The sequence below is a fragment of the Pelophylax lessonae genome, assembly GCF_965119305.1.
Source record: "Pelophylax lessonae genome assembly, chromosome: 5".
NCBI lineage: Eukaryota > Metazoa > Chordata > Amphibia > Anura > Ranidae > Pelophylax > Pelophylax lessonae.
The window spans coordinates 285497942-285511043 of record NC_138772.1 but is presented as its reverse complement, the minus strand read 5'-3'; the positions used below and the strand labels follow the sequence as shown (position 1 = coordinate 285511043).

The 13102-nt window shown below is 39.9% G+C and overlaps 1 protein-coding gene across 1 annotated transcript in view; it reads left to right on the top strand.

The window, feature by feature from the left end:
• BASP1 (brain abundant membrane attached signal protein 1) overlaps positions 1-7543 on the top strand; it is a 117564-nt gene extending 110021 nt beyond the window's left edge. Inside the window, exon 2 of the mRNA XM_082259246.1 lies at positions 5916-7543. Coding sequence (XP_082115372.1) covers positions 5926-6642 — 717 coding nt within the window. The 5' untranslated portion in view covers positions 5916-5925 and the 3' untranslated portion in view covers positions 6643-7543. The remainder of the gene's footprint in view (positions 1-5915) is intronic.
• The last annotated feature ends 5559 nt before the right edge of the window (positions 7544-13102 follow it).

Here is a 13102-nt window from a genome sequence, read left to right as displayed (position 1 = left end):
ATACTGTACCGTAATGTCTCCTAGACATTGCAGCTAAGAAGGGGGGGTTTCAGTAACAGAGGCAGTGCTCTCCAATACAGAAATCACACCCTATGCATAAACAAAAGTCCAAAGAAGTGTCTAAAAACACTTGCTTGAATGTGAAGGAATACAAAAGTCATTGTGTAAAATAAGTATCCGAAAAATTTTCATTGACAATTTCCACAACATTGCTGTTTCTTGGTAAACGTCAAAAGTTGCACAGAGGTAGATAAAAAGTAGAAGGTAAATCACCGCCGCTATTGGACTAAAACATAGGTCTAAGAGCTAGAATCCCAAGTTTGCGCATAACACTGGCACAGTGCTTGTAGGGATTGTCCCTTGAAAAATATTATGATGAAATGTGTAAGAATGACTGCGGTTTTTTATTGCTTTTATATAGTTGTGTATGGTGACTGCTCAATAAAAGAGCACTGTCTCTATTATCTCTTGGTCCCCAGTCTCTATATAGTCATTCCTGCAGACAGAGGCTATGTGATGTGATACTGCCAGAACTTTGCATCAAGAGATTTGATTGAGGCTGCAGCCAGTGCCCTTAGTGCAATCCTTGCAAACACTGCAGAAGTATTAATTTATTTATTTTTATTTATTACAGGTTCTTGTATAGATCTGTCAATTTACGCAGCGCTTTACATATGTTTACAATATCTCACAAAAGTGAGTACACCCCTCACATTTTTATAAATATTTTATTATACCTTTTCATGTGACAACACTGAAGAAATAACACTTTGCTACAATGTAAAGGAGTGAGTGTACAGCTTGTATAACAGTGTAAATTTGCTGTCCCCTCAAAATAACTCAACACACAGCCATAAATGTCTAAACCGCTGGCAAAAAAAGTGAGTACACACCTAAGTGAAAGTTTCTAAATTGGGCCCAGTTAGCCATTTTCCTTCCCCGGTGTCCTGTTACTCCTTAGTGTTAAAAGGTCTCAGGTGTGAATGGGGAGCAGGTGTGTTAAATTTAGTGTTATCGCTTTCACTCTCATACTGATCACTGAAAGTTCAACATGGCACCTCATGGCAAAAAAACTCTGAGGATCTGAACAAAAGAATTGTTGCTCTACATAAAGATGACCTAGACTGTAAGAAGATTGCCAAGACCTTGAAACTGAGCTGTAGCACAGTGACCAAGACCATAGAGCGGTTTTACAGGACAGGTTCCACTCGGAACAGGTCTCGCCATGGTCAACCAAGGAAGTTAAGTGCACATGCTCAGCGCCCGATCCAGAGGTTGTCTTGGGGGAAATAGACGTATGAGTTCTGCCAGCATTGCTGCAGAGGTTGAAGGAGTGGGAGGTCAGCCTGTCAGTGCTCAGACCATATGCCTTACACTGAATCAAATTGATCTGCATGGCTGCCCTCCCAGAAGGAAGCCTCTTCTAAAGAAGATGCACAAAAAAGCCCACAGTTTGCTGAAGACAATCAGACGAAGGATATGGAATACTGGAACCATGTCCTGTGGTCTGATGAGACCAAGATAAACTTATTTGGTTCAGATGGTGTCAAGCGTGTGTGGCGGCAACCAGGGAAGGAGTACAAACACAAGTGTGTCTTGCCTACAGTCAAGCATGGTGGTGGGAGTGTCATGGACTGGGGCTGCATGAGTGCTGCTGGCACTGGGGAGCTACAGTTCATTGAGGGAACCATAAATGCCAATATGTACTGTCACATACTGATCTCCTCCCTTCGGAGACTGGGCCGCAGGGCCGTATTCCAACGAGATAACGACCCCAAACACACCTGCAAGACAACCACTGCCTTGCTAAAGAAGCTGAGGGTAAAGGTGATGGACTGGCCAAGCATGTCTCCAGACCTAAACCCTATTGAGGCTCTGTGGGACATCTTCAAATGGAAGGTGGAGGAGCGCAAGGTCTCTAACATCCACCAGCTCTGTAATGTCGTCATGGAGGCGTGGAAGAGGACTCAGGGGGCAACCTGTGAAGCTCTGGTGAACTATATGCCCAAAAGGGTTATGGCAGTGCTGGGGAAAAAAAATGATGGCCTCACAAAATATTGACACTTTGGGCCCAATTTGGAAATTTTCACCTAGGGGTGTACTCTTATTGCCAGTGGTTTAGACATGAATTGCTGTATAATTATTTTGAGGGGACAGCAAATTTACACCGTTCTACAAGCTGTACACTCCTTTACATTGTAGCAAAGTGTCAATTCTTCTGTGTTGTCACATAAAAAGATATAATAAAATCTTTACAAGCTGTGAGGGGTGTACTCACTCTTGTGAGATACTGTACATACATTCATTGATATTTATCAATTTTTTTGAGATACATATTCATAACGTGTAAGTTGTCAAAAGTGATTTTGCATTCATAAAATAAATTTATATCCTTTTAAACCAGTGCAAATCCCTTCAAAATGTGACCTAAACATTACATAAAAGCAAGGTGTTCATGGTGCATTTACCATCTACAAGACAAATGCTAAAGAGCACATTGTTTAAAGCTTGCCTACCATGCTTTCTGGTTTGGAAACTGTAATTACTGGCAGAGGATACTGTTAAAAGTGAAAAAAAAATATATATATATACAGTGGGTACGGAAAGTATTCAGACCCCCTTAAATTTTTCACTCTTTGTTATATTGCAGCCATTTGCTAAAATCATTTAAGTTCATTCTTCTTCCTCATGAATGTACACATAGCACCACATACTGACAGAAAAACACAGAATTGTTGACATTGTTGCAGATTTATTAAAAAAGAAAAACTGAAATATCACATGGTCCTAAGTATTCAGACCCTTTGCTGTGACACTCATATATTTAACTCAGGTGCTTTCCATTTCTTCTGATCATCCTTGAGATGGTTCTACACCTTCATTTGAGTCCAGCTGTGTTTGATTATACTGATTGGACTTGATTAGGAAAGCCACACACCTGTCTATATAAGACCTTCCAGATCACAATGCATGTCAGAGCAAATGAGAATCATGAGGTCAAAGGAACTGCCTGAAGAGCTCAGAGACAGAATTGTGGCAAGGCACAGATCTGGCCAAGGTTACAAAAAGATTTCTGCTGCACTTAAGGTTCCTAAGAGCACAGTAGCCTCCATAATCCTCAAATGGAAGACGTTTGGGACGACCAGAACCCTTCCTAGAGCTGGCCGTCCGGCCAAACTGAGCTATCGGGGGAGAAGAGCCTTGGTGAGAGAGGTAAAGAAGAACCCAAAGATCACTGTGGCTGAGCACCAGAGATGCAGTCAGGAGATGGGAAAAAGTTGTAGAAAGTCAACCATCACTGCAGCCCTCCACCAGTCGGGGCTTTATGGCAGAGTGGCCCGACAGAAGCCTCTCCTCAGTGTAAGACACATGAAAGCCCGCATGGAGTGTGCTAAAAAACACCTGAAGGACTCCAAGATGGTGAGAAATAAGATTCTCTGGTCTGATGAGACCAAAATAGAACTTTTTAGCCTTAATTCTAAGCGGTATGTGTGGAGAAAACCAGGCACTGCTCATCACCTGTCCAATACAGTCCCAACAGTGAAGCATGGTGGTGGCAGCATCATGCTGTGGGGGTGTTTTTCAGCTGCAGGGACAGGGCGACTGGTTGCAATCGAGGGAAAGATGAATGCGGCCAAGTACAGGGATATCCTGGACAAAAACCTTCTCCAGAGTGCTCTGGACCTCAGACTGGGCCGAAGGTTTACCTTCCAACAAGACAATGACCCTAAGCACACAGCTAAAATAACGAAGGAGTGGCTTCACAACAACTCCGTGACTGTTCTTGAATGGCCCAGCCAGAGCCCTGACTTAAACCCAATTTAGAATCTCTGGAGAGACCTAAAAATGGCTGTCCACCAACGTTTACCATCCAACCTGACAGAACTGGAGAGGATCTGCAAGGAGGAATGGCAGAGGATCCCCAAATCCAGGTGTGAAAGACTTGTTGCATCTTTCCCAAAAAGACTCCTGGCTGTATTAGATCAAAAGGGGGCTTCTACTAAATACTGAGCAAAGGGTCTGAATACTTAGGACCATGTGATATTTCAGTTTTTCTTTTTTAATAAATCTGCAACAATGTCAACAATTCTGTGTTTTTCTGTCAGTATGGGGTGCTATGTGTACATTCATGAGGAAGAAGAATGAACTTAAATGATTTTAGCAAATGGCTGCAATATAACAAAGAGTGAAAAATTTAAGGGGGTCTGAATACTTTCCGTACCCACTGTATATAAGATGTACCGATGGTGAAGTATGTACATATTCTTTAATTTAGTTAGATTTGGCTATTACGCAAGAGTAACCCTTAAAGTAGTGAGATCAGGTTTATAATGCTTGAACCTACCTGTCACTTGACATTAAAAAATTGTGCTTTGTTGCTTATTGCATGTGACAGTTAGTCAGCCCAAGATTTTGTAGAAGATTGCTTTAGTGTTTTTGTGTGGCAGAATGAGGACACTTTTACATATTTAGTTAGATGACTTTTGATGCATCTCTCTATAGCTACTGTATGATATATTTTAGTTTGCAGTTTTTATTTTAGGTGACATAAAAGATGGGATGTGAAAAAATGAATTTGCAGTAAGTAGTTCCTGGATGCTTTAGTGTATAGTATAGTATAGTATAGTATAGTATAGTATAGTAGACCTTTATTATGGCTGAGTGCAGTTGATGAGAGTAGTTTACCATATTTCAGCATTTAAAAGTTTATCAGAATTTTGGATTCGGTAGGTTGCTCTCTGGCTTTGCTTTCATACATATAAACTTTAGTTTTGTTTTAGGACTATAACCTGAAAAAATAATAACTGTAATTATGGACAAGTTATTTTGCAGCCCAGGCACTAAATATCTACAGATCTTATAACTCAGAAGGGGTACTGAACAACCCTTTAATTCACCTTAGAAATTGGTATGGTTGAGCTGGCAGAGATTACAATAAATCAGCCTCTTGAATTATTCACAGGATTGCCTGTGCTACTGTTGGGTTTGAGCTGTGTTTAGCAGATGTGTACACCCATAGACAGAGTTTTATAAAGTACTCGAAACCCATACTTGAGTAAAAGTACAAGTGCTTGATCAAAAAGTGACTTGAGCAGAAGGTGGAAGTGCTCAATCAAAAAGTGACTTGAGTAGAAGTACTAAAGTATTCAACATTTTTTGTACTTAAGTATTGCAAGTAGTTTTTTTAAAAAAATTTGCTACTCAAGTACTGAAAGTAAAAGTACCAGTAGTTTTGAAAAAAAAATTGCTACTCAAGTACTGAAAGTAAAAGTACAAGTTCTGTGTTATGTAGTTATTAAAGAAAGAAGTCAAAAGTTTGAACATCATATTGTTTTTTATTATTTCAAATGCAGCTTTTATTTATACATACAGTAGCATTTATTTTCGTATGCGCTGATAATACACATGTTTTGAGCTTCATGAAACCTGCCATCTACTGTTCTGGCAGTGGTAATTTTTATAATTGTAACGAGTAACTATGCAGCACAAAAAAAAAAATATTGGAGTAGAAGTATTGAAATCATCAAAAAAATGTAGTGACGTAAAAGTGGAAGTAGGAGAAAAAAATTATACTCCAGGAAAGTACAGATACCGCCTTTCGGTACTTAAGTACAGTAGTGAAGTAGTTCTACTTAGTTACTATACATCTCTGCCCATAGACTGGTGACTGGGAAGTTGCTAATCTTTGATTCACATATAGCATGTCCAGAATTTTTCTTTTTAATTTAAAATTATTTCAAATTGATGTTTAAAAGTTCTGTTGCAATATTGGCAACGTGTGATGTTCCTAAAGGTATTGCATAGTATATGATTATATCAAAACTTTAATAACATGGTTTCATAACTTTATCAATATGTGAAATAAAGTCTTTTGGATGCAACAGTGACCCTTTGTTTTTTTTTTTCTATTCCAGGGCTTTAAACATGGGAGGAAAGCTGAGCAAGAAGAAGAAGGGATACAATGTAAATGATGACAAATCTAAAGACAAGGACAAAAAGGCTGATGATGCCAATACGGAAGAAGAGGGGGCAACTAAAGCCAATGAAGAATCCCAGCCTGTTGTAGAAAATGCAGATGCAAAGGAAAATAAGGAAGAGAAGAATGATAAGGATTCCCAAGTGGCAGAAAACAAGACAGAGGTCAAGGAAGGAGACAAAGATGCAGATAACAAGGAGGCTGTACAAAAAACAGAATCTGAGAAGACAGAGGCTCCTTCTGAAGCCAAGGCAGAACCTCAGAGTGCGGAACCCCCTGCATCTAAGCAAGAGGAACCAGCAGCTGCAGTTTCTGCTGCACCTGCCAGTAGTGAAGCCTCTAAAGTCTCTGAACCTACCTCTGAGGCTAAGGTTTCCCAGCCTTCAGAAGCACCAGCACCAAGTAAAGTAGAGGAGAAGAGCAAGGAGGATGGGGAAGCCAAAAAGACTGAGGCTCCCTCCGCTCCAGAGGCCAAAACTGAGTCTGCTCCAGCTGCAGACGCTAAACCTAGCAGTGAGCCTGCTCCATCTTCCGTGAAGTCTCCAGAACCTGAAGCACCTAGTTCTTCTACTAAGGCCTCTGAGCCTGCAGGACCAGCTGAAGAAGTTAAAGCTACTGAGGCCCCAGCAGCTAATTCTGATCAAACCGTAGCAGTTCAAGAGTAAGATGGACAGCCTGTTTGAAATAACCACTTAAAACAACCTTCAGTTATGTTTTTTCTTTGTTTTTGATTATTTTTTTTCAGCTATACTAACAAACTTGATTTAGATTTGAATTAAATACATGTAATGCCCAGAAACAATATAAAAATCCAAATAGTATTTTTGTGGGGGACAAAATGTACAAAATAAACATTCCACCAAATCTGTCAAGTAAATTTAAAGAAAAAAAAGTTTAGCTATATAGATGTTTGTAAGAATTTTTTGTACATCCTGAGCAGCAGCTATAAAATGGAAGGTCAACGTACAGTGATATTTGTTTTCCCTCCTGCAATGAGATTGCAGGAGATATTTTCTCTGAATTTGCCCATAGGGCTTGTGCCAAGGCAATCAAATCTTTTTCAGAGATTTATTTTTTTTTTCTTTTTCATTTGCAGTCTATTTTTTTTTTTTTTTTAATGCAATGAATAAAGGCCAGACTTTTTCCAACAAAATCCCACTTTAGCTGTCTTATTCCTCTCCAGATATTTTGGGAGTAACAACATCCTCATCCTACTTAGTCTACCTAGATTTCTCATGATGAAATAATGCATGTCTGTGGTTGGGTGCACCTGTAGTTCTGTTTATTGGTCAGTGGAAATAATAATAATTAAAAAAGAAAAAAAAAAAAAGTCTGCGTTGATTTGCAGTTCCAGTTTTTCTTCCATTCTATGTCACAGACACCAACACAAAACTCATTGGAAAGCAAGAAACTATTTAAAAATAACAAAAAAAAGCAAAACCGAAACAAAAGGATAAAAAAAAAAAAACAACAAAAAAATACGGAAGATGTAAAATGGATGCATTGAAAATATATGTAATTGTATAAATGGTGCAACAGTAATAAAAGTTAAATAATTAAGAAACACATTCTTAGTTGTTGTTTGTTTATCATTTATTTTGTTAAATTTTTGAAAAAGAGCAAGCCATATTTGTGGGTTAATGTGGTACATTTATATTGTATTAAAAAAAGAAAAAAATCACAAAGACAAACAACTTAACCCGAAGAAATAGAGGTTAGTGTTACTTTAAGAACTGGCTTGTTTCATCCCCTTTATGTCCAGGCAATTTTTCAGCTTTCAATGATGTGATAGTTTAACTGAAATCCACTCTGTCTTGCAACATTGAACCCAAATCAATTTTTCTCCTTTTTATGAGATCGTGCTTTTATTTGGTGGTTAAATATTTCACATGCAGTTTCAGGTGAGATCAGGGTCCATGCTCCAAAATCTCATCTCGGGTGCTGGCTTGGCTTGTTTAGTTTCCACTGAAGCAATCCGTTCTATCAGCAACTAGAATGCCAGGCACCGAGATGCAATATAATATTCCTTCTTTATTTAAGAAGCTAGCAGCAACATGTTATGTTATTTCTGACATGTTTAGTATTAAGAACTTTGGGATTTTTCTGTTGTGGATTTTCTTTTTTATTTCACTTTGAACAATACATTTTTTATTGAAGTTTAGAAACATATAAACATTACAGTAGAAACTTACAAATTCCAGTGTCCGATAGAAGAGATTTAAGGAAAAGTAGAAACCATAAGGCACTCAGTACAGGCAATTTCCATACAAAAGCTATAACATTGTTGCATACCATCAATGACAAATGAAAATTATGATACTGGTAACTTACCAGGACCCCCAGAGACCCCCAACACCCCCTTGGGATCATTAGTGCTGGGGTTGGGGGGGGGGGGGGGGGCTCCGGCAAGCAACTCTGGTAGTGATTAGTCCAGATTATAGTGGTGGGGCCTGCCACCAGAAGTGCTTTCTTCTGGTTTAGAGGGTGGTGGAGTGGTAACCAAGAACTGGGGAGAAATGTGCCAAGAGGGTATATTGGAGGGGATATTTAGGGTACACTAGTAGATGGGGTATTATAGGGCCAAATTTCCCAAGTTTTTTGCTGTTGTGGATTTTAAATCCATCCCAGAAAAATCCTTCAACACTGGTTGTCAGTGGCCCTTTAATACCCCCCCCCCCTCACAGCTTTCCTCTACTGTAGCTGAAGGATTTAATGAATGGATCAGTTGTGAGAGGAAGGGGATGGTTCAAAAGTGTAAACAATAGTTCACTGTTTGCATCATTGTTTGCTGTGGTTGTTAATCACAGAGATCACATGGCACAGAATCACTCCAATAGGCTTCTGTACCTTTTAGCTGATGCTCTCCTCTCTCTGATAGTGGCCATGGTCGTCCGCATGGGGGGCAAGCACACCCTCCCTGGATATTTCCTGGCCTGCTCTAAGAGGGGAATCTATGGGGACCCTGCTCTAAAGGGGGATCTATGGGGACCCTGGCTTGCCCTAGAGGGGATCTATGGGGACCTTAGCCTTCTCTAAATGGGGTCATATTGGATATATATATATATATATATATATATATATATATATACATCATTTTTTTTTGCAGGGGGTGCCTGAAGTACCTGGTGGTGCAGGAAAACCTGGTAGCATAGGGAATATAGGTGAAAAGGTAAGAATAAAGCGGGATCTATGGAGGCCCTGGCATGCTTTAAAGGGGGATCTATGGGGACCCTGCTCTAAAGGGGATCTATGGGGGGGGGGCAAAAAGGGGCAGAGCATGGGTGACCTTAAAAAGATGCCCCCCCCCCCTGAAAAAAGTTCTGCGGATGCCCATGGTGGGAGCCTCAACTTTGTGTGCATGCATACTAAGTATGAAAACGCTAGTAGACAAGAACGTCCACATGCCCTAGTAAGGACGATATCCAGCCATTTATTTACAACAGCTGCATGGAAGGAGGTTAAGGTGCATGTCTGGGGCGAAATTACAAAAAAAGTAGTACATCTCTTCAATACATGCACACTTCCTCATGTTTTGTCTCTTTTTAAAATACTACAAGTACAGAAATATTCATGTTGATCCTGCCAGAAATCAAATGAGGTACTGATTTCTCATTTGAGCTGGAAACTCTGCCTCTGCTGCAAACAAATCTCAAGGGGTGTTAGCCTTTCCTGAGTTCTCCTCTCCTTTAGTGATGTCGCGAACCTAAAATTCGCCGTTCGCGAACGGCGAACGCGAACATCGGCAAATGTTCGCGAACCGGGCGAACCGCCATAGACTTCAATAGGCAGGCGAATTTTAAAACACACAGGGACTCTTTCTGGCCACAATAGTGATGGTAAAGTTGTTTCAAGGGGACTAACACCTGGACTGTGGCATGCCGGAGAGGGATCACGCAAAAAAAAGTTCTTAAAAATTATAATTTTTTGATAGAGAGCCAATTATTGGAAAAATTAAAAAAAAATAAAAATAAAATATTTCTTTGGATTTAGCATCTGGGGGGTCTAAAAAGTGTACCTGTCAAGTTTCAGCTCTGTAGCATGTCCAGAACCCCTAAAAAACAGCATTTTTCTTATATTTTCAGGAATACGGCTTCTCTGCGGCTGGCTTTTTCTCTTGCAGGCATTTAGCGGGCATTTTTTTAGGCAGGCATGTCATTTTTTGTATTTAGTGTCTGGAGGGTCTAAAAAGTGTACCTGTCAAGTTTCAGCTCTGTAGCATGTCCAGAACCCCTAAAAAACAGCATTTTTCTTATATTTTCAGGAATATGGCTTCTCTGCGGCTGGCTTTTTCTTTTTTTACTTTGCAAGCTGCTGTGCCACCTTATATATCAGTGGTGGGTGGGCAGTGGCACAGTACACTCTCTGTGGACCTGACAGCAGTCACTGGCACCCAGGCAACTGCAATTTAAAAAAATATATATTTTTTTTTACTTTGCAAGCTGCTGTGCCACCTTATATATCAGTGGTGGGTGGGCAGTGGCACAGTACACTCTCTGTCGACCTGACAGCAGTCACTGGCACCCAGGCAACTGCAATTTAAAAAAAATATATATTTTTTTTACTTTGCAAGCTGCTGTGCCACCTTGTATATCAGTGGTGGGTGGGCACACAGTGGCACTGCAGTGGGCAAAGTACACTCTGTGGACCTGACAGTCACTGGCAGCCCAGGCAACTGCAATAATAAAAAATATTTTTTTTTTTTTCAATTTATTGCAACAAGATGCTGTGCCACCATATATATATCAGTGGTGGGCAGTGCACTGCAGTGGGTACAGTACACTCTGTGGACCTGACACAGCACTCACTGCAATTATGACAGAGGAAAAAAAAAATATTTTTTAAAATGCCAGGTACTGTGCCTGTGCCACCTGAAATGAGTGTGGTGTGCACACAGTACAGTCTGTGGTAGGTCTGTGGCCTCTCACACACAGCGGGCAGGCAACTGCAGTCACAGTGTACTAATATATATATATATATATATATATATATATATATATATATATATATATATATATATATATATATATAAAAAACTCTATTACCTTACCAGCCCTTAAAAGGGCTTTTGGGGACGCTATATATATATATATATATATATATATATATATATATATATATATAAATAAAAAAAAAAAACCTCAATTACCAGCCCTTAAAAGGGCTTTTGGGGACACTAGATATATATATATATATATATATATATATATATATATATATATATATATATATATATATATATATATATATATATATATATAAAAAAAAAAATTACACAAATACCAGCCCTTAGAAGGGCTTTTTGGGGTGCTGTCCTTACAGCAGTAGTGGACCAAGAACACTGCAAGACCAGGAACACTGACTAACTGTCCCTAGCTTAACAGCAGCAGCAGCAGCAGCTCTCTCCCTACTCTCACTACACACACTGCTTCAGAATGATCTAAGATGGATGCTGCCCTGGCTTATTTATAGGAGGTGGGAGGGTGTGGGAGGGAGGTATGCTGATTGGCTGGAAATGTGCCTGCTGACTGTAAAGTTCAGGGTCAAAGTTTGCCTCAATGATGTCTTATGGGGGGCGGACCGAACATCGCATATGTTCGCCGGCAGCGGCGAACGCGAACATGCTAAGTTCGCCGGGAACAGTTCTATACATCTCTACTCTCCTTTAGTACACAGAATATTTATCCTTTTGTTGTAGAGGAGAGGAGGGGTGTGGCTTATAGCCCAGCAGTGAAGAACTGGACAAGGCTGAAAACAATGATTTAGGATTTCATTGTAGCAGAGAATTGCCAACTTTTCAGTTTAAGGTAACATTTAAAACCATTGACTTGCTATATATGTAAAATTGAATGTGCTGCAGGACATTAATCATGGCACAAGCATTTCTACATTCAAATTCTACAATTGTATGTATGTTTGTTTGTTGTATGTGTGTGTATATGTATGTATGTATATGTGTGTGTATGTATATGTGTGTGTGTATATATATAATATATATATATATATATATATATACACACACACACCCATATATATACAAGATGTGCTTTACCTGCAGACTTTCAGCTTTAATTTGAGGGTATTTACATTCAAATCAGATGAAAGGTGTAGGAATTACAACAGTTTGTATATGTGCCTCCCACTTTTTAAGGGACCAGAAGTAATGGGACAGATTAACAATCATAAATCAAACTTTCAGTTTTAATACTTGGTTGCAAGTCCTTTGCAGTCAATTACAGCCTGAAGTCTGGAACACATAGACCTCACCAGACGCTGGGTTTCATCCCCGGTGATGCTCTGCCAGGCCTCTACTGCAACTGTCTTCAGTTCCTGCTTGTTCTTGGGGCATTTTTTCTTAAGTTTTGTCTTCAGCAAGTGAAATGCATGGCCATTTAAGATTCAGGTCAGGTGATTGACTTGGCCATTGCATAACATTCCACTTCTTTCCCTTAAAAAAACTCTTTGGTTGCTTTCGCCGTATGCTTCGGGTCATTGTCCATCTGCACTGTGAAGCGCCGTCCAATGAGTTCTGAAGATTTGGCTGAATATCAGCAGTTAATATTGCCCGAAACACTTCAGAATTAATCCTGCTGCTTTTGTCAGCAGTCACATCATCAATAAATACAAGAGAACCAGTTCCATTGGCAGCCATACATGCCGACGCCATGACACTACCCCCACCATGCTTCACTCATGAGGTGATATGCTTTGGATCATGAGCAGTTCCTTTCCTTCTCCATACTCTTCTCTTCCCATCACTCTGGTACAAGTTGATCTTGGTCTCATCTGTCCATAGGATGTTGTTCCAGAACTGTGAAGGCTTTTTTAGATGTTGTTTGGCAAACTCTAATCTGGCCTTCCTGTTTTTGAGGCTCACCAATGGTTTACATCTTGTGGTGAACCCTCTGTATTCACTCTGGTGAAGTCTTCTCTTGATTGTTGACTTTGACACACATACATCTACCTCCTGGAGGGTGTTCTTGAGGTGACCAACTGTTGTGAAGGGTGTTTTCTTCACCAGGGAAAGAATTATTCGGTTATCCACCACAGTTTTTTTTCTGTGGTCTTCCGGGTCTTTTGGTGTTGCTGAGCTCACCGGTGCGTTCCTTCTTTTTAAGGATGTTCCAA